The sequence below is a fragment of the Malus domestica genome, chromosome 09 (assembly GCF_042453785.1).
Source record: "Malus domestica chromosome 09, GDT2T_hap1".
Classification (NCBI taxonomy): domain Eukaryota; kingdom Viridiplantae; phylum Streptophyta; class Magnoliopsida; order Rosales; family Rosaceae; genus Malus; species Malus domestica.
In genome coordinates, this window is record NC_091669.1 from 4,588,369 (window position 1) to 4,615,292 (window position 26,924).

Sequence of the window (26,924 nt, forward strand, 5' to 3'; positions counted from 1 at the left end):
GATAGTCGGATTCACGGTAGGCTCTTCAGGACCTTGTGCCGTGGTTTTCCTCTTCCGGGGGTGTGAATCCTTTGAACCAAGGGGTCTGCCACGCTTTTGTGTAGGGGCAGATGATTGGCTAGCCGCTAATGTACGTGGATCACCAGAATTGGCGTCCCGGGCTTCCAGGAGGGTAGTCCGTCATACATTTGGTACATCTATCTTTGCAGGGGTATTCGCAGCTGGAATATGTGATCTTGTCACGCGCGCTAGATCGGTGAAAGCATCTGGCATGCTCTGAGCTATGCTCTGGAGATCTAATATGCGCTGCACTTCAGCTTCAGACTGAGCGGTGCGGGGATCTAAATGAGACAAAGTGGGAGTCGTCCATGATAATTCGCGTCGTTCATTAGGAACGTTGACATTCTTATCTCCCCCTAACGGCGGGAAGACTGTTTCATAGAAGTGACAATCCGTGAAACGAGCGGTAAACAGATAGCCTGTCAAAGGTTCTAAGTAACGAATAATCGAAGGAGAATCATATCCGACATAGATTCCCATCCTTCGCTGAGGCCCCATATTTGTATGTAAGGGCGGTGAAATCGGCACATAAACCGCATAACCAAAAACGCGCAGATGCGATATGTCGGGTTCGCATCCGGTGACCAACTGAAGGGCACTAAATGGTTGTGTCGCAACAGGCCTCAGGCGGACCAACTTTGCTGCGTGCAATATTGCATGGCCCCAAGCAGCGATCGGGAGCTTGGTACGTATGACCAACGATCGAGCAATCATTTGTAAACGCTTAATGAAAGCCTCTGCCAGGCCGTTCTGGGTGTGAACATGGGGTACATGATGTTCAACTTCAACCCCAATCGACATGCAATAGTCATCAAAAGTTTTAGATGTGAATTCTCCAGCATTATCCAATCGAATAGATTTGATCGGATAATCAGGGTGGTGAGCCCTGAGCTTGATAACCTGAGCCAACAGTTTGGAGAATGCAGCGTTCCTTGTGGACAACAAGCACACGTGTGACCAACGTGTAGAAGCGTCAACCAAAACCATAAAATATCTAAATGGTCCGCAAGGAGGTTGAATCGGTCCACAAATGTCCCCCTGAATCCGTTGTAGAAAAATGGGAGGATTCAAACGAATCTTGTCATAAGAAGGCTTAGTAATAAGCTTTCCCATAAAACATGTTTGACATGCGATTTCATGGATCGAACCTAAGCTTCGGGTTAGTGGATGCCCGTGTGAAGTTTTGAGGATACGACGCATCGCTATTCGTCCAGGATGTCCCAAACGATCATGCCAAAGTGTAATTTCGTGCGCGGTCCCTGTGGTAGGGCCGGCCACATAGTGGCATTCGATGGGGCGTATGGTCGTAGTATACAGACCACTCGGGTTACGCTTCATCTTCTCTTGAATACGCTTCTGGCCATATTCGTAGGAAGTTACGCACAGAAATTCAACTCCGTTTTCTACGTGGGTTTCAGCGTTGTAATTGTTATCTCTAATGTCCTTGAAACTTAGTAACGTTCTTCCGGAACGTGGAGAATAGAGTGCCTCAGCAATGGTCAAGATTGTACCGTTGGACAACATTATACGTGCATTACCGTATCCTTCTATCAGGTTGGATGGGCCTGAGAGGGTTGTCAGAGGTGCATTCTTAGGTACGAAGTAAGTGAAATAGATGCGTTCACGCAAAACAGTATCCGTGGTTGCACTATCTGCCAGACAACTAACTTTCCCACTAGTCATACCTAGAATGAAAAATTAATTTGAATTGGTCATATGCATAAAAGTTTATAAAAACAAGTATCAATTCAAAATAATTTCATTTATTCAAGGATTAAAACTGAATATCCAAAATAAATCGCCAACTAATAATCCAAAACATAAAGGAAAATTGTTCAAAATCAACCAAAAACAAGGTGGGGTGCGGCCACTATGTGGAATTCGGCCCCAATTGTTTTATTTCAACTAAAAAAGAAGTCTATGTCTAAGATTCTAATCTTCCATAGGAGTGATATCCTCATGAAAGTTAGAAACCTCCATCTTTGTAGTCTCCGTTTCCTCCACTTGCATGAAGTTTGATTTAAACTTCTTACGACGAGAATGATATTCATCTACAACCTTCTTGGGAGCACGGCAAATACGGGACCAATGGTCATTTGAACCACAACGATAGCACATATCGTCATTCATTGTGGTAAGTGCTTTGCCCTTATTCTTGAAGTTTGGGGCCTTGGGAGCGAGGTTTGGGCGCTTCTGGGCTTTGTTTCCTCCCTTGGATGAGCTTTGACTCTGTTGACCTTGGTGGGATGGCTTCTGGCCGCCCTTACCACGCATCTTTTGGCGTTTTGGGTGCTGATTAGTGCTATAATGTGCTTCAGGCACAGCAGTAGCCCCAGTAGGTCAAGCTTGATGATTCTTCATCAACAGCTGGTTCTGCTTTTCAGCAAGAAGTAAAACAGAGATCAAATCCGAGAACTTAGTGAACTTCTAAGCTCTATATTGTTGCTGCAGGACAATATTAGAAGCAGAGAAGGTCGAGTAGGTCTTCTCCAGGAGATCCTCTTCAGTCAAAGTTTCATTGCAAAACTTGAGAAGTGATCGGATTCGACAAACTTCAGAATTATATTCATTCACAGACTTAAAGTCTTGGAAGCGCAAGTGCTGCCAGTCGTGTCTTGCTTCAGGCAAGAATATGTCTTTTTGGTGATCGAAACGATCAGCCAAAGCGACCTATAATGCACGTGGATCCTCCTCAGCAAGGTACTCAGTTTGCAGAGCGTCATGAATATGTTTTCGGATGAAGATCATAGCAGTAGCTTTTTCAGCTTCGCCAACAGGTTCAGTTGTTGCTTTTTCAATAGCAGGACGCAAGTTCTTGGCAGTGAGGTGAAGCTTCACATCTTGAACCGACTTGAGGTAGTTCCTTCCAGAGACCTCCAAAGTGGTGAAGTCGAGTTTGTTCAAATTCGACATGTTCCTATCACAAATAGATGGACAAGATGTGGTTAGTGTAATGGAGAAAAATCAATCCATTCACATAGGAGTAGAACATACAGGTTCTAATAGACATGTATTGGTTTAATTTTGCATGAAAAACTTCGGGTTTTCATGGGTGATATGTTTAAGAGAAAACTTCAGGTTTTCAAACAAGGCATGTTTATAAGAAACTTCGGGTTTCAAAGTAATTATGAACTTCAGGTTCATATATTCTTGCAGACAAACACAAATATATATGCAAACAAATATGCAACAAATATATGCAAAAATATTGTATAATGATAATTGAATTAATTTATTTGGTCTTTGTGGCCAAATTAAAGTGTGGGTGAAAATATAAAAACCCATATTATTTAAAAATATTAAATAATAAAATCTCGGGGCCTAAAAATATAGGCAAAGCCCACAGGTGGCACATGGAGCTCACGGGGAGACATGGGCAAGGGGAATGGGCTGCTGTGTGCAGCCCAAAAAAAAAAAATTTCTTTTTTTTTTCTCACGGGTCGTTTCAGGCGTGCCAAAAAAATTTTGTTTTTTTTTTCTTTTCCCGCACGGGCTGGACCGTGACATCTCAGAGCAGCAGCAAGCCCAAAGGGCTCTGATGCAGGTCGAGGGACAGGAGCCCACTAGGGCTCGGGTTTTTGGGATTAAACACCCCAGCGAGTGCTGGGTGTGTGTCGCCGGAGAAGAACACCGGACCTGGCGCTTCTGGCGTCGGTCGGGGTGTTGTTTAAGACTCGATTTGAGTCATGGTGACCATGGCTGCAGGCCATGTTGGTTGACGATTTCATGGGTGGCGACGCCTTCTGGGCGTCGGGTCTGGGTGTTGGGCCTGGAGCCGTGGCTCCAGGATTGGTTCTCGACTCGGGAAAGCATGGGGATGAGTTGGGCCATCGCAGGCTGCGGGCCTGGTGGCTTGTGGCTTGCATGGTGCAAGTGCACGGGTTCGAACATAACCCTAATTCCCCAATCGCAAAAATATTTATATTTTATTTTATTTTTAATTCAATTATATTATATGCATGTATAATTCTAATGAATCATATATTTACGTTGATACATATGCAAATAATAGTTTCAATGCATGTACATATGTAAGATTCAATTCATGGCAAATATCAAATTCACATAATTGTAGCAATTTTGGTTATGAAGCATACACAATTTATGTAGAATCTAAAATACTTTAAACGTAAAGTTGGGTCATGCATCATGGTGAATGTTCATGCTATCAGGGCTTGCAAAATATCGAGTTAAAAACCGTTGTTTGGAAAGAACCTGATTGCGTGATGATATGGATGAACTAGTTTGATGCAGAAAAAATCTCCAACGTCATATTCCTAAGCGCAGCGGTAGGAGCGTGTTGATAACGTGTTGTGGTCTATTTTTATCTGACAAAATAGAGAGGGCCGGCGGCAGTGGGAGAGAGAAGAGAGATGTGTATTTGTAGAATTGTAGGGGAATGTGTGTGTTGTTATCCCTCCTACATTGTGCCTTTATTTATAGTAGTAAAGGGAGAGAAGATATTCCTTCTCCTCCAAGTAATACAAGTTGTAATAGGAAATGATAACTAGAATCAAATCTAATCTAGTATTTACACAATCATACTTATTCTAGGAATGTTTACAACAGGAGCTAAATTTTAAGATTTTAGCCTCTTCAATTGGAGATAACCTAATGATATCAAGCATATAAGGTATGGTCGTTAATTATTATTTTTTGGTTAAATCCACAGCGAGGATAAATCAACTTGTTTTGGTCATCGAATCCGATGACTCTCCCCAGCCACTACACCCTAATATATGCATTGATATTGTTCATGAACGCAACATCAGCTTCTGGCTTCTTTCTTGCGTAGGTAGTGGGCTTGACGAAATATCAATCAAGTCTTTTGGCATGCTTGTCATCAATTGGGAGTCGTGAAGTGATTTTTGACATAATTTTTCATTTTTTGTACACTACATTTTACTATTTTCATTCATTTTCTTTTGATTTGTTTAATTGGAAAAACTAAAAAAACAGGAGTGTACAAAGTCTAAACTAATCGTATCGGATTCGGGCAGTTTAGTACTGAGTACAGTGAAAAAGAATGCAATTGGAACATAATTCTCTTGAATTAGTTTTGTATTGAAATACAATTGCTTTCTGGCCAAACGTTGCTCGCGTCATCTTCCGTTTTGATCATTAATTTCAGAGAAGATTGTTGCGGATATACATTGAATGGATTCATTGCTAGCACAACCTTGTTCAGTACTAACGCCACCATCACCATTACTTGCAATGCTTTTTTGATGAAGCTGCAATGCAAACTCAAGCCCCCTCACAACCTCATTCATTGAAGGTCGTTCAACTCCTTTATCATGAATGCAACTCATAGCAATCTCAACGAACCTATTCAGGCACTCGGCTTCAATTTTACCCTTCAAGTTACAATCAATGATTTGATCAAGTGTTCCCTCTCCATGGCAAAATCTGGCCCACTCCGCGAGGTTCATTTCCCTCGGCTCCACTTTATGCATCAGCGCTGGCCTTGCACACAATACTTCCCACAAAACCACACCAAATGAGTACACGTCAGACTTCTCAGTAAGCTGTTGGCGTCTGTAGTATTCTGGATCTAGATACCCAAAACTGCCTTTGACCATTGTACTGATGTGAGTCTTAGAAGCGGTGGTCATTCCCATTTTTGACAACCCGAAATCCGAAACCTTGGCCACCCATTTCTCATCTAACAATATATTGGTGCTTTTCACGTCACGGTGGATGATAGTGCCCTTGGCACCGCTGTGAAGGTAGCGCAACCCTCGCGCGGCTCCAATGCAAATTTGGAGGCGTTGTCCCCAGGCCAGAGGCGGGTTGTCAGAGTGGTAGAGATTGTCGGCCAGGGTCCCACGTGACATGTAATCGTACACCAAGACCATCTCATTTTTATCCGTGCAATATCCGATGAGAGACACCAAATGACGGTGGCGGAGTTGGGAGAGCAGCTCGATTTCCGTCTTGAACTCGTTGGCCCCCTGTGAAGACTCGGGTTTCAGTCGTTTGATCGCAACCGGGGTAGCCCCACCATCGATATACCCTTTGTACACATTGCCAAATCCGCCAACACCAATAATGAAAGTATCATTGAAGTTTTCGGTGGCGGCTTTGATCTCCTTTAGCGAAAAGTAGTGACACAAATCGGACGGCAGAGTTGAGCCGCCCCGTGACTTGGTTGAGTTTGCCGCTCTGCGGTTAGAGTGTACGTAGCCCTTGACATATTTCCGTCGGTGTCTAAAAACCAAGGGTAACCCTAGTACGGAAAACACTACGAGTGCGGCGGAGACTGCACCAGCAACAACGGCAATAAAATGAGTCCTTGACTTGGAAAGATTTTTGCTTGATGGGATCACTTCTTGGGGATGAGGATGTGGGGGATCGGGGTCTGGTCTGGCGAGATTACCATTTGTTTCATTCAGTTTGAAGATCTCCAGCCCGTTCAAAATTGCATCCAAGGACTTAGTCTTCCAATGTTGAGGGTTTGCTTGCAGTGTGACGTAGAGAAATACTTTCTCCTCGTTTCCGGTGCCGGGAGGCATGAACACAACATAGTCTCTGTACGTTGGAATCCCATTCCCGCCACTCCACTGGATTATGTCGGCTCGTGTTTCCGCCGTTTGATTGGCTATGTAGATCAGAAACACTCGGTCACCAATCTCTCTAATTTCAGGCTGAAGCTCACAAAAATGAAGCCTAACCAGGTAATAAAACTTGGGAGGGACAGGAAATCCCCAGGTGAGGTTGTGCCGCTGGTTGATGGTGGGGTCTGGGCCCATAGACCTCCCGGTTTTGTAAACTTGTTCCGGAGCGGAGTAGTTGGGTGCTTTTGCAAAGTTGAGATGAAAGTTGAGATGAAGGCTTGCGTTAACTGGTTGAGCGCTGAACCAAAAACTTGCATTATCCAAGAAAGTTTGCTCATACAAATAACCTTCCCAGTTGCGGTACATGCCGGTGTCTTTATTGAAAAACAACCCGCGTCCGCCTATGTTGATTCTGTAAACCGTCTCCATAGCAGTGTTGTTTTCAACGCGAATTGGATTTTCGGTGCCTATGATTTCAATATCAAGGTCTTCTGGTGCAGTGTAGTATAGATTTGGGGGCATGGACACAATTTCAATTCCGTTGATAAACGCATAAGCATCTGGGCTTGCTTTGCTTCGACTTGGAGTGAATGTGATGTTTAGACTTTGTTCTTCTTCCTCAATGTTGATGCAGAATTCTCTGTATAATGTCTCCACCCCATCAGCATCGGCATTCACAGAAGCATTGAAGTCGAGAAGGGTAAATCCACTGGCCTTGACAGAAAAGAGCGCTTTGGAGCGGTCAAAGTCAGGGTACGAAACAAGGTAAAAGTACAAGCGGATGAACTTTTGGCCGGCGGTGAGGTTAAATCTGTAAGTAAATTCAGAGCGAGAAAGCCGAACTGTGCTGTAAGGAATTTGGGAGACAGAGAACGAGCGAGGTGCTTCTTTGAACATGGATGTGTTACCACCAGCTGCTCGGTGTACCTCTATGGGGGTAAACTTTGAGTTGATATCTCCACTCCAATTTCGTTGATCATATTGATTAAATAACTGGCCGGAATAGCCACAATGGACAGTGATATCTTCCACCGGAGTGTAGATAGGTGGGGGATCGGTGGCAGCGAGTGTGGTGGCAATGATCATGTGTAGAAACAAGGAAAGGTACAGATGAGAGATGAAATTTGATATAATCATAGTATGGTAAATGGTATAAAGGTGTTAATTTGTTGCTGGGGTTGTATGAATGAATACGCTGTTCGGCTCTTGTTTATAGATATGTCATATGCGTGGTTGTGTGTGTTTCTCTCTAACTGGAAATTGCTGAGATTTAAGTGCGACATATGATCATCAAAGACTTTTCAAGTCAAATTTTAGAATAAAGATTCTCGATCAACATCTATTAATCACGTTATATCTTCTCTCTTTTGTACACGTAGGCAGTGGGCCTGACGAATTATCAATGAAGTCTTTGGCATGCATGTCATGGGAGACGGAAAGTGATTTCTGCATATTCTTTTTCATGTTTTTTTAACACTTTAATTTTTTTTATTTGTTTAATTATGCATTGTCCTTTAATACAAGAGAACAAATTGGGAGAGTTCACCCAACGGGTTTTTAATCTTTTTGAGTATTTATTTTTAGAGGTTTAGTAGTATACTAGTAAAAATACCTACGCGTTGCTGCGGGACTTGAACGCACCAACCTTAACCATGAATAAAACACATATTAATGTAATCAATCGTTCTCATGATTCATGAGGCAAAAACCAAAAGCCAAATTGTTTTCATTTCATGCCTTGAAAACACTCTTCAGTCTATACGGTCCAAAAGGATATAATACTACCCGAGGACCCTCAGATCACTTGAAAGTGTATCCCAAGTGCGAAGGCTGTCATAAAAATTGGGGATTGACCTGTCATTTAAAATTGGAGCCCAGTCAGTACTATATAAATAATTATAGTGATCTAAATATGATATTTCTCGAATAACCATGAAAACCTTAACGTGATGAATATTTAAGCTGTATGTTACCATTTATAATGCTGCCATCAGGTGACACAATAATTTTCTCAGCCTTAATGGAAAAATTATTGATTTGATCAAATCTCCAAGGAGATTCCAACCCACTTGGGCTATAATCGACATGGCCTGAAACTTTGAATCTCAATACCTAAAGACCTGAAACCATATTTATTATTTAATCTTGTTTATGGAACTGTCATAGCCGACCCAACGTAGTTGGAAAAGGCTTTGCTGTTGTTGTATGGAACTGTCATAGTTATATATGTTGTAATCAAGGAAGAAAATATCGGTATCGGAAATATCGGGATAATATCGATATCGATAAAAATTACATGAAAACCACGGAAATTGTAAGAAAAACTTGGAAATTTTTATTGAAACTTTGCAGGATGTTTATTTAGTCAATTATCTATTAGTTTATCACAAAAAATTAGAATGAAATGCATTGCATGATGGATTTAACTGATTTAAGTTGATTATATAGCGAGCTGTCAAATATTGTGAGTGTAGAAAATATGTAGTAATTAATGAAAGAAGTTTAAACACACCATAATCATTTATATATAATGAATTAGTACAATATTTTACACTTTATACATTGCATGATAAGATACATGAGTGACTAAGTACCACATAGAGTTCCTATGAGGTTCTAAATTTTCACTATCTTCATCATCTCTATGTGTAGAGTAAGTGTATTGTGAAGAGTAGTCAGCAACCATGACAATGACTTTCAAGAACCGAAACCCAAAAGTCAATAGGAAACCGAATACTTCGGTATTTTTCGGGATTTCGGGATTACCAAACAAATGGGATTTGGAAACCAATCCCATATCGAAAATTTCGGTATTTTTCGGGATGGTTTTGGTTTGGGACTTTTTCGGTTTGGTTTGGGATTTTTGAGAATTTTTTCCAACCATACATGTAAGGGACCAAATAAAAAATAGAAAAATTAAAAACCACATGCCATTGACTAAGTAATTAATTGACACAATTTAAAATATAATACCACAAAAAATTTGGAATATGTGCAAATTTGTTTCTTGCAAAAAGAATTCAAAACAAAACCATATATATAAATAGTTTAGCATGTTTTCACAAAAACGTAAGTGATATAGTGGTCAAGGCGCTGAAGGAGTTAGATGGGAGGAGTTCGAATCCCTTTATGTGCATGTTTGAGACTTTTCAGAAATTTTCAAATATTTTTAGGTTCATCTCGCGATATTATCTATAATATTGCGATACTATCGATATTTTCGCGATATTATAGCGATAATTAAAGAAATACTCGCGAAATATCGTTATATTATCGATATTTTCATCTATGGTTGTAATCAATTCAGTCAATCAACATCTCCAATGATGATATGTTGTCAGAGAATCTTGAAATGCTCACGCACTTTCTTTGCAGGGAATTGGTTATGGGGTGCTAAAGAAGGAGATAGCTGGAGAACTACTAATGACATTTTTGATACATGGGAAAGGTAGAAACATGCATATGCTTCCATTAACTCTCAAATTGGTCTCAGGTTTTTGGGGTCTCACATACAATACGGTTTTCTGGCATTTTGGTTGGCAGCATGCTCTCTAAAGCAGACATGAATGCAAACTATAAACACTGAGCTGTCATGTAGCACAATACATCTAACAATCAGGAATCAATCAAAAGACAGGAAAGTGACTTCGGTGAAACATATTACAGCGACGATAAAACCACAATACGATCACGACCATTGATCATGTTGTTCGTAACATATCAAGATAAGAAAAAGAAGGGGAACTAACCTGCTGCTATCAATTCCACATTCCAGTGGACGAAGCTCTCTGTTTCTCAAAAACGTCCATATGGTTCACCTGCAAGGATACATCACATAGCCAAAAATTAGAGAGAATAAGAGTTTGTATTCAAACACAGTAAAGAGATTTGTATCAGTAATTACACCTAACAAAATTAAGGAACCAAGAAATACATAAGGAACCAAGAAATGGAAAAACAATCTACCAACAGAGGGAAGAGAAGCAAACAGCAGGAAGAAGCACAGAAATGAGCACAGTGAAACAACAAAATTTCAATGACAGTTTTAACAAAGCAAATGGCAAACCAAACAATAAACAATGAACTTAAAACAGTGCATTACCTATTGAATCAGAATCAGGGGAAAAAAACTGAAAACTGAAAACCCATACCCTCCTCCAATCTGTCAGTCCCTTTGTCCCCCTCCTCTCGTCCCCCCAACAACCCTCTGACCGATGCATCAGCCACAGCCACAGCCACCCGCACCTCACTGCCGAAAATCCTCTCCCCTAAATCCCGGCGAACTTCTCCCTCCAACCTGTCAACCCTTCTGTCCCCCTTCCTTCTCTCAGTGCAGCCCATACCGCTGATTGCTTTGCTGCACATTCATCATTTTTCTGCAAAAACTGTTGAATATGTGGCCAAATTCACTTTCGGCTAAATAAAATCTTTGTGTTTGTTCCCTGTTTTGGGGAAGAAAATAAGGATAAGAAGTAGCCTTCCTTTTCTTTTGGCATTTTTCTGATTGAAGCAGCAGACTGGAGGAAAAAACAGAAGCTGGCCGACAGCTTCATTTGAAATAATAATTCCGCAAGACAAACCAGTACAGATAAACACTGAACAGCCCTGTTTTTCTTTTCTGCACAAAATCCAGATTCTCGACCATCCAAAAGTTTGAATCTTTCAAGTTTCAATTCTCTTAAAAGTAGTGTAATAATCTTACCGAATGAGAAGAGATGAGGTTGAATCGAGAGTTATGGAAGAAATTTGTACTTCACCGACATGTAGAAAAGCTCGGATATTTGAAGCGAAACGAAGACGATGAGCGGGTTGCGGCGGCGGCCGAGCTGACTCAGTCCGGATTCGTCGTTCGTCCTCGTCCCCAACCTGCGAAGGGGAAGTGTGTTTTGGTTTTAGGAAGCAGGAGCCGATGCTACTCCAGAGATGGTGTTGTGCCTGCTAGGGTTTGAGAAAGGGGAATCGAAGCCAAATGGGTGCGTTTCTGTCTCTCTCTCACATCCCTTGATTTGAGGTGGCATAAATGTAAATAATGAAAAATCGAGGGTCTACTTTAGAATAGATTGGTAAAACCGTAAATATATCGAAATATGGTCAGAGTCAAAATTACCCTCCTAACCTTTAATAATTACCCTCCCACCCAGCCCAAATCTCACGGGTTTCTTGTAAATAAGATGAAATCAAGGGGTAAACAAAAAACCCTACGGACAAAAGTACCCTTCTATATTCTAATAATTATCCTTCCAACCCATCTCAAATCTCATGGTTTTTCTTGTAAATAAGATGAAATCGAGTAGCAAAGAATTGATGGCATCTCAGTACCTTTTTCCCTCCTACCTTAGACTGAAGTAATTAGATGTGTTTATTTCCTAAAATTCCGAAGTGTGTCAAATACACATTCGGTTGATCTCGTGAATGTCGAAAAGAATTCAAATACACTCCAAAAGGAAAAACTTGTACTTTTAACATATAATTCTGGCATTTGATCTTTTGAGTACTCATTCTTAGACGTCTAGTAGGAAATTAGATGTGTTTATTTTCTTAAATTCCAAATTGTGTCAAATGCACGCTTGTTTGATCCCATACAATACAATACATATGAGTGGTTTCATTCTTTATTTATAGGAGCTTGAAAGACTTCCCGTTTAGATAGAGACGCTGTTGGGAATTCCCTTGCCAGTAATTCCACCTTCACTAGTAGGAAAGAGCAAAGTGTACGGAATCTTGACTGATCCAACTCGGTTCTTCAGTTTCTCATCATTGTTCATACTTGTAATTCGATCCTCGATTTCAGCCAGTTTCTTTCCGAATTTATCGAAAGCTTCCAATGCAGCTGTGTCCGATGTCCAGTCAGGAGTGTCTCTCTGCCCTAAATACACTTCATCAGTGGAATGCCTTGACAAAATCTCAATGGTGGCAATACCAAGTACAGTCTGCAGCTGAGCAGTAATTGTTTTCAAGAAAACGGTATCAGGGCTGGCCTCCAGCTCTTCGTATTCAGGAGTTCCCTTCTCAGGCATGAATTTTCGGCTTATGGTTGGGCGGTTGGGAAGGTATCCTGCGTAAGAGAACTGTCCGAAGTTGAGGGCTGCATGAAGAGCAGAAGCAGTCCATATGAGGATAGTGCAAGTTTCAACTAGCTCTTCAAAAGTCTGCATTTTAGGCCACCAGGGCTCATCTTTTATGTCCCCATGACCCTCCTCTACGAGCTCCTTCCACCAGGATTGGAGCTCGACGTCTGTCTGAATTATTTCATTGGTCTTGTAGTAGAAAGCGCAATAGTCTTCGACCCAAGTTTTTATTGCAAACCAGATTTCAATCCCATCAACAGCATATGGATAATCCTCTATCAGTAGGCGAAGACCGTGTGGAGAATTTTCATCCTTGACTGCCACGCCTCTGTATTGATAGAAAGCAACACAATGTGGTTAAAATAAGAAATGAATATTGCTCGTTTGAGTAACTTTTAGTTGCTAATAAGTCGGAAATTGTTGATTTGTGTTACCTCTTGATGAGATCTGCAGGGAGAGCTTGCTCAGGAAAAATCCAATCTTTATAAACAGCTGATGACAACCCCAAGGCATACCTAGCTGGAAAAACTGTCGACTCTATAACTCCGCGAGCATTAAGGAGGATTCCCCTGCCAATTGCATTGATGTACATGGTATCGCGGAAATGAGGCTGCAGAAGTTTGTAAATTGGATGAACCACGCTTAGCTGCCTATTCGCAGCTATTATAACCGGCTCAATCACCGCATGGGTGTTTAACCTGTCACCAAAACATAAGGAAAAACAAAATCAAAATCAGAAAAATCACATTTCAATATGTACGATAAACTTTTTAATAAGACCTTTTTCTTCAAAAGAGTTGTACCAGTGACTGATAAGTTGATGATTTCCAGAGTCGTTTACGGCCACATAAGCTTTAGCCAGTTGCCATATGGAGCTTTCTACACCTTGTTCAGCTGGTGTGTAAACATTACTAATGCAACCATATTGATCTCCGTCGGGATGAGGCAAGCTTAATTCGATCACTAATATCTTCAAAGTTCCATCACTTTTCAAGAACAGGAGAGTTCTGCTACCATAGATCTTGTTGGAAGTTGAGTTTATCCTCCTCAGGTACGGCATCAATGCATCGTGATGATCTAATATGAATAGCTTTTTGTTCTTGAGTGCCTATCGAACAAAATTCATTTTCATTATTACGAAATGATGTTAAGTCAACATCAGCTAATTGCAACGTACCAGCATACTATCAGTTTTTCTATCAAAGGAAACGAATGTAAGATATTACCTCATCCACTGTTAGTCCATCCAAGTTATTCCTTATATGTTGTTCGGTTATTGTACTGGTTTGATCACCGTAAACTTTTGGGTCTAGCTTGCTTGCTGGCGGGAATTCCTGCAATTCATTTGAAGCAAATATGATTAAAGATGGAGAAAAACGGAAAGAAAAATGACAATCGAAAGTTTTCTTTGCTTTTTTGTCCATTAGCATTGCAACATAAAAAAAAACACACACACACACACACAGAGACAAATTTATATGAAGATTACTTGAAGAAGGCGAATGTTGACAGGATTCACTCCAGCCAGCATTTCTCTGGCAAATTCTTCATCAGTCCTCCAAGCAGTCTTGTCCACTGCTCCAGATCATTAAACCATTAGCACGTTACATGAAAGAAAATAGAAATCATAGTTCATAGGCAATTGTAAGCGTCAAAATTCAATATGTTATCGTTACCTTTGATCACTTCAGGCATTGGGAATCGGAGGAACTGTGCACCATCAGTTCGGAAAATTTCCTTGAGCATTTCCGCAGGTATGCTGTCACCGATTTCCTTGAATAAACCTTCAGGCAACGGAATTCCTCCTTCGTAGAGTTGAAGCACATCTTTGAAGCTGTCAAACTCGTTAGGAGTTTTATCAAACAAGGCTTCTATCTCTGGTCTAATAAACTGAGCTATAGATTTCAGTGCATATGCAAGGAAGTCGGACATCTTCAAGTGTCCAAACCGTTCATCCCTTGGCACATATATGCTTAAGCTTGAAACAATCGGTAACCTACTCTCGGTGTTAGGATCTGTTAGATTATAGGATCAGAAAAATTTCAGCGATCATAACATCAGTTGGTTAATATCCAAATTAGCAGATCAACTAGTACAGTTGTCAGAGAGACTACACCAAAAGTAAAAAGAAAAGCATCATATGTTAATCGTTTACCCGTCTCTTTTGGTGGTCGGCCAGTTCTGCCCCTGCGAGGGTAAGGGTACTCAGTAGACCCTCCCATAATTGGGCGGACATATTCCGAACCCTTATCAGGATCTCCCAGATCATTGTAGTAAGCATAGTCATAGACTCTATCCCACTCTTCGAGCTTTCCTTTTCCATCTCCTCTTAATTCTACTAGTTCTTCTTCTATGTATTTGCGCAACGGCAATGGTACTTCGCTTGGAAGATAAGTCTGCACAAACATATTGCGGTCACGAACGTTATTCATATAGTAAACTATGCTTGCACAAAGTGCGGCAGATTGCAACGAGTCGGCGCAAATCATCGGTTACCTTGTTAGCGAAGAAAACACGGTCTTTGGTGTATTTTTCGGCCGGGTAAACCCATGAATTGCAAACAAAGTGGACACGGCCCTCATCGGGGACATTATCGAGTGTGACAGTCTTGAGGAAGAACTCACTATGATGATTGTTTTGTATTATGAATGCTCCTGGGACTCCTACTTCCTCTTCCCAGTCAAAGGTAACCTTGAATGCAGACTCTCCTGCTGTTAACGGTGTAATTGTGGTAATCCAGTCTTCCAGATATGCTTGTTTTCCAAGATTCCCCTTCAATCCATTGTCTACAAAAACAAATACATATATCCAAACTAAATCATATTCTCAGATCTTCTATAATTCATTATCTAGTAAACCAATAATTAATCAATTAATAAGATGCATATGCATTATATTATCATGATCATCCAAATAACAACCTCAAGTAAGGGCCATTTTGTGCAAGTTGCTATAATTTAGTTTTCAAGACAATTTTCGTAAAGGAAAAAAAAGTTAGGCCACTATCCAAAATACGGTTAAACGACCCTAGACCCTAGACCCTCGACCCTCGACCCTCAACCCTCGACCCTCGACCCTGAGCAATTTCATCGAACCTCATCCGATTTTACAGACCTATCAACTACTCTAAAAACAAAAATAACAATACAAAGAGGATTTGAAGCTCACCAGGATCACCATGAACAGCACTGATGAGCTGCAGAGAAACCCTTTGGCCGACCAACTCATGCACACGATCAAGAACCGAAGCATTGAAGTCATTGAAGTCCAACACATTCTTCTTCATCAACACCACAGTCCCATTGATTTTTCCAATATTACTCTCCCCATCTTGCTGCTGGCCCGTGATTTTGCCAAGCAGGTTGTGCAACATTGTGTTCTAGTTTCCAAGAACTAATTAAGCAAAGAATGTTGTGAATAATTGTGAAATAAATTGAAAGTCGAAACTTTGCATGGAAGAGTTCAATGAAGGGTGGTCGTATTTAAAGGGGAAAACGTGAAAAAGTCGTACAAAATCGTTTATCCCGAAAGTTAGCTGGCTTTAAGATGACATAGATGTAATCCCTGCGTAATTAATTTATGTTTTATAATGTGAAAAGTGCCAATTTCCTCACAGGGTGTGCTATCCACACACTCCTTGTTAATTTCTGTCAGTTGATCTTCTTCAATTTATCCGATCTGACGATTAAAAACCAAAAAAATGTGGAAGAAATAAAAAATGATGTACGCATATCACACCCATTTCCTCACCTGTAACAAGCTTTTTTTATATTTGGGAATAATGAATGCTCTTTTTTTCTTGGTCAACTATCAACATCATCCTCTAGAAGATTGTTTTTGGTTAAACATTCCAAAAGATTTGTTTTAGGGTTTATGGGATTAGTTTATTCACAATAAAAAGAAAGAGATGCATGTACGGCTGAATGTGCACAAAGTCAAATTAAATGAGACAGTAATGCGTGTGCACATGAAACCAAGGTTCTCAAAAACGCTAGGCGCTAGTCGGGCGGCAGGCTAGCGCCTAGCGTCTAGGCGGATTTAGGTAAATTTTTTGTATATCTTGTAAATAAGTGCATATTGACACCTAAAAAAAACTATACTTGTATAGATAATAAAATAATGATAAAATGCAAATTAGGTACACTATTTCCATAAGTATTGGATGAACTTGTAGTAAATCCATCATTTGCAAATTAGATACACCATTTCCATAAGTATACCACCATGAAACCAAAAAAGAAAAAAGCACGTAATTAATACAAAATAAAAAAATAAAAAAAACCTCCTAGGACCGCCTAGGGCCGCCTAGGACCGCCTAGGACTGCCTAGCCCACCTAACCCGCCTAACCCGCCTAACCCGCCTAGACCGCCCAGCCCGCCTAACCCGCCTAACCCGCCTAGACCACCCAGCCCGCCTAGACTGCCTAGGCCCAACCCGATTTTTCCTCCCGATTTGCCTAAAAACGCCTCGGTTGCTAGGCGCCCAGCGCCTAGGCGGCCGCCAAGGCCGTTTTTTAGAACACTGCATGAAACTAGGTACTAATCTATTATTGTATTAGAGCTTGATCCTTTAGAAGAGCTTTTACAATGATTGAAAAAAGTTTTTAAAGAAAAAATTTTGGTTTTAAAATGACTTGAAGTGCTTCCTGCAAGTTAATTGTGTATTTCTTACTAATAATTGATTCCAAAACAAGCCCTTAGTTTGTGTTATACATGCCTAATAATGCTTCTTTACTACACAAAGTAAAAATTAACGGTACACGTTAGGCATGAGCTTTTACATCAAATGAGGCATATTTTATACCATATTACCGACAAATAATTTAGATTAGGGTTGACCAACCGAAGTTTTATCAAATTATCCAACTGTATAGTCTATTTTTCTTTCCTAATTTGTACAAGGACCATTTCGATTGGAATTCATAGAGGTTGCTGAGTGGTTGGCGCAGACTTTAAACGGAAATTGAGATTGATCTGCATAAGCAAACTTTGAATTGGATATATAGATGGACAAGTAAATGGAACTTCGACATACCATATGCAGTTATGCATGCATTCTTTAATTCCATTCGCTACTTGCTACAAGGAAGAAAAAGAAATAAATAAATAAAGATTTATGGTAGCTTGATATTTAAGAAATCAAGTGGTAGGAGAGGAAATTAAAAGGTCAATAAGAATGGTAGGTTGCTTGATAAAGATATATTTGTAACTCGCACCAATTGCCATTAAACAATTTGCGCTTATCGCGCCACGACTGACAATTATATCCTCCAGCTCGTTTTTTATTTCCTGTGCTTCTTCGACTCGATCATCAACTCTTGCCTTATTAGTTTAATAAACACCGTCGCAAACATTGATCCTCGTGTTGATCCATTCATCGGTACTAGTTTTGGTCGTCCTATTCTGTTTTTGACGTTCAGCAACGGATCACGGAATCTTGGTGATATTCTACGTACAACCTAGCTAACCTCTCTATCAAAATCAGAAAGAGAAATACCATATGACGAATACTTAATTGTTCAACACTACTTTTGTTAGTACCATATTATATTGGGCCTCGTTATTTGGGCTTCCAGACATTGAGCCCATGATCTATGTAAAATGGGATGAGCCCTTAGTCTATAAAAGTGACTCCTCACCCTTACAATCCTCAAGCCTCATATCCTCAAACAGAGGCTCTCATATTCAGAGCATCCCTCTCTCAACTCTCTTCCTCTGTGAACCCAACAGAGGGCAATACCCTCACAAACACAACAACACTTTGTAATCCATACATACAGTTACAGAGGAATACAATCAACATCAGTGTGGACGTAGCCCAAATATTGGGGTGAACCATGATACATCTTGTATTCTTTACTTTCTTGCAGACTCACGGTCGGATTTACGTTGTTCCAAGACCCCTCCGGTTTTGTGTATCAACAACTTTAAAATTTAATTTTGCAGAATTTAAGGAACAACAAATTCATTAGATCGTTGATCTCAGAGAAGACTGTCCCATGCATTCCTTTAATCGATTCATTAGTAGTAGAATTATGCTCTCTACTAGTCTTGTTCACCCTGCTGTTCTTCAACTCCGACGAGTCCTCCCAGCTACAACTAATTAACCCTACATCACTCTCATTCACACTCTCAACCTCATCTCCACCGTCCATTCCATCATCCAAATTCGAATCTCGTCCCGCACTCTGCTGAACTTTACAGAGCAAACTCAAGCCCCCACACAATGTTGACGTGAGTCGTAAATTAGTTAGTCTTGGAATGTAATTTGGTTTACGATGTTAGAGAGATTCCTTCCTAGTTTAGGTTAAATTCTCTTTTATTATTCCTTGTGCTACAGGGTGTGGATGTATATATATTACCTCCATATTGGAGAGATAAATAATACAATTTAACAAAATATACAAATTATATCTACAATATCATTCATCAATGGTCGTTCGATCCCATTGTCATGCATGCAACTTAGATTTATAGCTCTTGTTTACGGTCTGGTGGTATTTCTCTTCACTTGAAAGTGAGAGGTCTTAAGTTCGAATCTTGTAGATGGCGAATTCGATACCAAATTAAGCTGCTCATTGTGTGGTTTAGCCGAACTCCCCCTCCACTTAGTGTAAAAATATCGATGTACGACTCAAAAAACCAAAAAGCTAGTACATTGTTTTCATAGAATTTATGCTCATCTATTTTGAAATGGAAAGTAAGGCAAAACCAACAAGTTACAAAAAGACTGACGTTTTACTAAAATCTATGGTTAAACTTTTACTAGTTAAGATTTATAAAAAAGATAATGCTAGGAGACCAAATTTTTAACCAAATTTGTAAATCAAATGATGTGTAACAAACACGTTAATTGACATTTAGCTAATAATCCAATCATTTAACTAATAATCCAATCACCTTCAACCACATCATTTGGTTTAAAAAATTTGGTCTTCCCAACATTATCCCTATAAAAATTAGTAATAATTTTGTGATTCAAGAATGACATAGTGACATTGTTTAGAAATATGTACTGCTGATTATTCTGTTGAATTTTTTTAGATCGACGAGCCTGAGGGCCCACTCTAACAACATCGATACTGTCCCCAACTTTACCACCTGCCCAATTCGTCAGGTGTGAGATTTTACCAGAAAAAACATCGGTATTAGTTAGAGTAGGGTAATCATATTTAAAGCCACCCTTGTTGACTTTCCCCACTGATGTGGGACTGCTAACACGCCCCTCACGTGTAACCCCATTTAGTGGTTCACATATGGAGATCCACACATCAGCAATTGGAACTCAGAGGTTGTTTCCAATAAAGTCCAGGCTTGTTTTCAATCTTTTTTCAGGAAGTGCCTCTTAAGAACTCAAGGGCTGACTCTATGTTAAGAGTCCAAGCTTGTTTCCAAGCCCACACTCCCCAGTGACAAGCCTTTGGCTTGCACGGGCCCATAACCGTGGGCTCTATACTATGTTGAAATTTTTTTAGATCGATGGGCCCGAAAGACCCCGCTCTAACGACATTAATATTGTCCTCAACTTTATCACCTACCCAATCCGTTAGGTGCTGGGGATTACCACAAAAGGCATCGGTATTAGTTAGAGTAGGATAATCATATTTAAACCACCCTTGTTGACTTCCCCCACCGATGTGGGATTGCCAACACGCCCCCTCACGTGTAACCCCATTTAGTGGTTCACACGTGGAGATCCACACATTGACAATTGAAATTCAAAGGTCAGGTCTATGTTAAGAGTCCAGACTTGTTTTCCCCAGGCCTGTCGATCTAAAAAATTTCAACATGGTATTAGAGCCAAGGTTCGGACTATGCAAGCTAACAAGCTTGTCACCAAGAAGGAAACAAGCCAGGACTCTTAACATAAAGCCGACCTCTGAGTTCCATTGAAAACAAGTCTCAACTCTTAACATAGAGTCACCTCTGAGTTTTAATAGCTGATGTGTGGATCTCCATGTGTGAATCACTAAATGGGGTTACACATGAGGGGGAGTGTTAGAATCCCACATTGGTGGGTGCAAAAAAAATAAAATAATGGGTTTAAATATGATTGCCCTACTCTAACTAATACAGAGGCATTTTGTGGTAAAACCTCACACCTGACGGATTAGACAGATGGTAAAGTTGGGGATAATATTGATGTCGTTAGAGTGGAACCCCATGAGCCCGTTGATCCAAAAATCCAACATATTCATGCACAAGACCAAGTTTTCTTCTTATTCATGCACAATAGTACAGTTTCTTTCTTCGATCAAGGGGATGCACAATATATATTATACAATTAATATGGGCTATTTTTTTTATTAATTGAAACATTTTAATCCATGAACGACATACTGGGGTCAGCATGTTTGTACCATACTTGACCAATCCCGAAACTACCGAGCACCGGCCAACGCTATACTGTCAAGGACCCAGAAGAGTTCCCCTCCGACCAGGAGGCCAATCACTACTCGACACGTGTCAAGATTAGAAGCCAATCAGAGCGCAGCACGTGTCGACATCAAGAACCAATCATAACATGACACATGTTAATGTGACAAAGCTACAAGTTTTTCTATAAATAGGGGTCATTCCCCCACAATATGGCCTAATGCCATTTGTGTTAAATCATTCACAAGAACTCACTAAATTGAGAGCTTGATCCTTTGTACTTGTGTAAGCCCTTCACTACTAATAAGAACTCCTCTACTCCGTGGACGTAGCCAATCTGGGTGAACCACGTACATCCTGTGTTTGCTTCTCTGTCTCTATTCATTTACGTACTTATCCTCACTAGTGACCGAAGCAACCAAGCGAAGGTCACAAAACCTGACACTTTCTGTTGTACCAAAGTCTTCGCTGATTTTGTGCATCAACATTTGGCGCCGTCTGTGGGAACGACACTTATTCCTACTCTCTTCAGCTGTGTCAAGCTGGTTTCTATCATTCGTACACTTTCTTTTGACCAGGCATCCCTCTCCAACATGGGAAGCGAAGGAAGCCACAACACACAGAATGACACCCCCCTTGCACATAGTGCGAAGCAACGAAAGAAGGAAGGAAAACGAGTTCTTCTTCAAGCTAAAGTCGATGAGTTGGAAGCTCAGAACAACAAGATAGCAATGAGGAATGAGGTCCTCCAGGAGCAATATGAGAAGCTCTTCGAGACACTCCACGAAGCTAGGCAAGCTCAGACACGCGAGCTTGTTGCCCCCGTGGAAGTCAACCATCAACTGGGTGCCCTCCAACATGGAGGGTCACATGCATTCGACATAGATATCCCTGATAGGGAACAGATTACCCCTCGACTTGATAATCAACATGAGGCTTCTCTTAACCCAGTTGCTTCGACCCGAACCATGAGAAGTGGAGGGAGACACCTCTTTGCTGAAGGGGCAGAAGGATCGAAAGCCGTCTTTCGCGATTGTCGGGATTTCCTGAAGCAACGTCGAGAGAATTCCATCCATATAAGCTCAAAGATCAATGACCCAAGGATTTCTGAGAGACTCGGTCCCCTGCCACGGCCCGAGCCGGCCACCAATTTGGGGAAGGGGCAACAAGTCCTAGAGAGACATGAGGGTACAGGGGACTCAGAGGTGTTCCGACAGACATACCCTGGAAGCCAGTACAGCGAGTCCAGGGAAAAATCACATGCCCTTGATCAAACCTTCCTAATTCCAAGAGGAGATGGAGATTTACGAAAGAAAGCTCCAGTGGCACATAACTCCGCTCAGGACCCCCTTGTCCTACAACTTCTTGAGGAAGTAAACAAGTTGAAGGCTGAACGTCAGGCTGAAATACCTGACTGGAACCAACCCAGGCCTGGCCCTCTTACAAGGAGGATCCTCAACACCCCCCTTCAAGCAAAGACAAAGCAAAAGCTTGGCTTGCAACTTTATACTGAAAAAGAGGACCCGATTGAGCACCTTAACCTCTTTGAGTCCACCATGACATACCGGATGCACACCGACGAAGAGCGATGTCTTCTCTTCCCCTCCACCCTCTCTGGCGGAGCTCTAAATTGGTATTGTCGTCTTACACCTGAGACGGTAGACTCATTTGAGGAATTGAGGAAACTATTTGTTTCCCAACACATTTTCCAAACCGATCGCTTGCACTCTGCAGATGACCTGTACACTATCCGCCAGAAGCCAGACGAGTCATTACGTATGTATGCTGGCCGCTTCAGCCATGAATACTCCCGGTGTGCCGAGGCAGATGATCGGATCATATTTATATATATTTTTACTTCGAATTCACTCGTCTTTTCTTAGTTAGTTCCTTATATTTTTGAGCTATTTACGTTATTTTTGTGTTTATAGAATTTGTTATGCAAAGAAAATAAAAATAGCACAAATGAGTTTTAAATAATAAATTCGTCGAAAATTGCTTTAGTCGTTCTCATTCTGTCATGGATTATTGGTAGAATTATGTCACGGCATAAACAAAAAAAAATGGGGAGAGTCGGTCAAAGAGGGAGCAAGAGAGCATCATGATTTATATTTATTTTTACCTCGTTGACTCCCATATTCTTCACTTCTGAAAACAACAGGATGCTGCTTTGCAGCTGGAAAGAAAGGAATCCAAGGTGGAAACGTGAGGAGTGGAAGGCAGAAAATAAAAGGAAATCAGAAGGCAGCTGTAGAAGGGAGAGCGAGGAGAGAGGAGGCGCGGGAGAAGGGAGCTGCCTTTGGGCAGCTCGCAGAGACGCAAGAGACGTGGGCTTCGCAGGGGCAGAAATAAAGAGAGAGGGAAAGGTCAGAGAAGAAGAAGAGAATAGCTGCTTTGCAGCTGGAGGAAAGTCAGCACGCAGGGAGAAAGCTGCCTTTGGGCAGCGTATGTAAGAGAGAGGGCAGCGGGGAAAAACAGAGAGGCAGAGGAGAGCCTCGGCACAAGGAAACAGGGAGCTGCTGTGCAGCGACAGAGGAGGACAGAGAACAGAGAGCAGCTCGCAGGGGTTCAAAGGCACAGACAGAAACACTCTTCTCTCTCGGTTAAATCTTTCCAAAATTATATTTTATTTCTGTTTTAATAATGTGTAATTAAACTTATTTTGGCTAGAGGTTAATTCGAAACCATGAATATATTTGTAATATGAATTGATTACCTTCGGTTGTGATTTCATAAGTTGTGATTTCAATTTACTTATCCGTTCGTATAAAAACTGATTTGTGTATGTTGGTTGAGAGTGCACGCTTAATTTACATGCATGAATTTGATGCTAGAATATAAGTGAATTTCACCTAATCGTTATGAACTTATTTTCACAAGTAGTAAAGGTTGCTAGTCACAATCACGTTAAGTAAATTCTTGGCAAGAGTATCATGCTTTTCATAGTTACGAATGCCTCGTCAATGCTTATAGTTTTCACAAAGTTTAATGATCTTTGATTGTATCACTATTGTGCTTTTCACGTAGGGGACTTTTGAAGAATGTTTTGAATTGTTGTATGCGTTTTTCCGTCCAATTCAATAACTTAAGGAAAACTTGAAGATTAAAAAAGTGCTGTTCACGGTTAATCTGGAGTATTGAGATTTACAATTTATTGAAAGAACAACTGAAAATCAATTTAGGTTGCATATGTGTCATGTGTGGAGAAGAACCCTCTAGCTAGTCCGTCATTTATCCTTTCATTTTAATTTCATGGTTTTGTCAATTCTGTAATTTAATTAAGTTTAATTTACTTTTCATCAAAACCAAACACCCATCCATTATTAAATTATATTATTTATTTAGTTTTCTTTATTGTTAGTCTTTTAATTTAATTTCCATCCATTTCAGTTCCTAGTGTTTAATTTAATTGTTTTCATTATTTTGAGTCATTTTAAGTGTGTTTCGAGTTATTAGAGTTTTTAGCCTAGTTTTGTGTCCTTGAGTCTTGTTTAATATTTTTAAATTAATTTAGAATAGATTAGCAATCCCTCCTAATCCCCGGCTTAGAACGATACCCTACTTACATCTATACTACAATTGTCAAAAAGAGGGTTTAATTTGTGTGTCAAGAAATTTTCACATCAAATTTTGGCGCCGTTGCCGGGGATTAGTAACTTTGCTAATCCCTTTATTTTTGTTTTTGTTTATGTTTATATTGGTGTTTGTGTATTTTACTTTTGATATTTGATTTATTTTTCTTTCTTTGATTTTAGGTTCAAATGGTGCCGAGGGAAATTTAAAGGAAAGATGCGTCCGGCTAAAGACGTTAAATCAAGCGCTTCTTAGGAGGCAACCCAAGCATTCAACGAAGGGAGACTTTGGAATTGCTAACCCAATCAGCTTTGCATTCTTCCACCCTTATCTTTACTGCTTTCATTTTGTTTTGTTTAGTTAGTTGTGTTATTTGGTTGATTTCTGTGAGTTTGTGTTATTTAGTTTAAGTGTGGGGGAAGGTTAACCAAAGTCTCTTTACATTAATTTACATATAAAAAAAAAAAAAAAGATAAAATTTAAAATTAATGATAAAAAAAAAAAAGTACATAAAAAAAAAAATTTAAAAATTAAAAAAAAAAAAAAATTTAAAAAAAAAAAAAAAAGTACAAATATTTTACAATAATGTAAACTAATAGTATTCATTGGTCGGGTGGTGCTTCGGTAGTAGGCGGGGCTTCAGCAGTCGGCGGGGCCACAGAAGGAGGAGGCAGCAGAGGTTGATCAGTTGGAGCTTCACTACGCGGTGCCGCTCCAGAAGACGAAGGCAGATGCGGTTGGAACAAACCCACAAACCTCCGATGATCAAGTAAAATTTGACCATCGGTGTCCTGCATCTGGTCAATCTTCCTCTTCATGGTTGTGGCATAGTTGTGTGCAAGCTTGTGCAATTGTTTATTTTCATGCTTGAGTCCTCTAATCTCCTCTTTGAGACTCTGTATTTCAGCCACCAACGATTCAACGTGACGGGTTCGAGCAAATAGGCGTTGGGCCATGTTGGATACGGAACCGGCGCACTGCACGCTAAGAGCCAGAGACTCCTTAACCGCCAATTCATCAGACCGCCTAGCGAGCAGTCTGTTATCTCTGGGGGTGACAAGGTTCCGGGCCACCACCGCGGCAGTCATGTCATTTTTCATCACCGAATCCCCCACGGTAAGAGGACCGGTAGGGGATATGAAGGATGGGCGCCATATATTGTCTGGTGAAGGCGGAGCTGCCTCTTCACCAATGTTCAAGTCAAAACGACGATCGGAAGGGCCAGACATTTTTCAGAGGTGGTGAAGAAAGAAGAGAGTCGGAATTATCAAGATTAAACAAGTGCAAGAAGGGAGTGTTTACAGGAGGGTGCTCAAGTGTGTTGTGGAACAAGCTTAACGCCTCTATAAAAAGAAGAAATCAAAGAGGCGCTCCTCAGAGAAGCGTCCTCTCGCAAATCGAAGAGTCGGAGTCTCCTTTCTCAAAAGTCGGATTCTTTTCTCAAAAGAGGCGTTTCATTTCTTAAAGGCTGGGCTTGCTCAGAAACCACGAGCCGAACCCCGGATTTCAAAAGATCAATTTGTCCAGACATGTCGTCACTTGTCACACGCAAATTGCTTTGCGAAATTCTCGGGTAGTTTGTCGAAGCACCAATTCAGAAATCAAAGAGGGAAATTCAACAGTCAATGACACGCTAGCTTTCTCAAAAGCTGGGCTTCAACCCACGGGCAAATCTTCTTTTCCAGATTTATCCGCACGTGTCACATGCTACCTCTACAATCGACGATGCTCAGAGCTCGAAGCGCCGATTCCAGATATCAATGAGGAATCTGCTTTGCGGAAATTACGGGCAGCTTTGTCAGAAAGCGCGTAATTTGTACTATTCATCCATCTACCGGCTGCCGACACTAAGTGAGAGAACAATTCCGGTTGTGAAGACAAGTCCTATAAGTTTCTACCTTCGCATTCCACAGCAAAAACACACTCTCTCAGCACACCCTCTCAACACTTCTTCATCTCCGAAAATGCATTCCCAAAGAATCCTCCTAAGTTACTCTGTGTTCCTCATTCCTTGGGATACTCCTGCGAACAACCCATTCAAAGCAAAAGTATTTCATATCATGAAGGTTGAAAGCAAGAGTATCTCATATCATGCTTTCTCCCTGTCCTTTCTCCAGCCAGCACCTGCTCTCGAGTACTCATCATCTTATGTTTCCGCTTCGTCTCTCACGTATAAGGGAAGTGAAGATGATACCTCGAAGCATGTGGAGACAACGTGCTGATTCATCCTCAACTAAGGACAAGGAGAAAGAGAGCAAGAGGTGGGCACTTGGAAAGATTGAAGAAAGAA

The 26,924-nt window shown here is 40.8% G+C and overlaps 2 protein-coding genes and 1 long non-coding RNA gene across 3 annotated transcripts; all 3 read right to left on the bottom strand.

Annotated features, from left to right (window-relative positions):
- Positions 1-5,092: 5,092 nt before the first annotated feature.
- On the bottom strand, positions 5,093-8,154 carry LOC103442851 (receptor-like protein kinase FERONIA). Its single transcript, XM_070804679.1, has one exon. The coding sequence runs from the start codon at positions 7,752-7,754 to the stop codon at positions 5,163-5,165; it is 2,592 nt and encodes an 863-aa protein (XP_070660780.1). The 5' UTR covers positions 7,755-8,154; the 3' UTR covers positions 5,093-5,162.
- A 109-nt stretch (positions 8,155-8,263) lies between these two features.
- Positions 8,264-11,641, bottom strand: LOC103411222 (uncharacterized). The gene is made up of 4 exons (XR_011571012.1): positions 11,320-11,641; positions 10,720-11,235; positions 10,367-10,435; positions 8,264-8,471 (listed from the first exon to the last, which is right to left on the bottom strand). It is a non-coding gene; the product is annotated as an uncharacterized lncRNA (long non-coding RNA).
- A 618-nt stretch (positions 11,642-12,259) lies between these two features.
- LOC103411221 (probable linoleate 9S-lipoxygenase 5) lies at positions 12,260-16,058 on the bottom strand. The gene is given in 9 exon segments (NM_001328780.1): positions 12,260-13,013; positions 13,120-13,383; positions 13,489-13,793; positions 13,912-14,019; positions 14,175-14,260; positions 14,362-14,700; positions 14,841-15,081; positions 15,182-15,471; positions 15,854-16,058. Coding segments are annotated over 9 exon segments (2,592 nt in total).
- Positions 16,059-26,924: the final 10,866 nt, after the last annotated feature.

Bases quoted from the DNA above. Each gene is read 5' to 3' on its own strand.
- LOC103442851 (XM_070804679.1), bottom strand. From the start codon at position 7,754: ATGATTATATCAAATTTCATCTCTCATCTGTACCTTTCCTTGTTTCTA.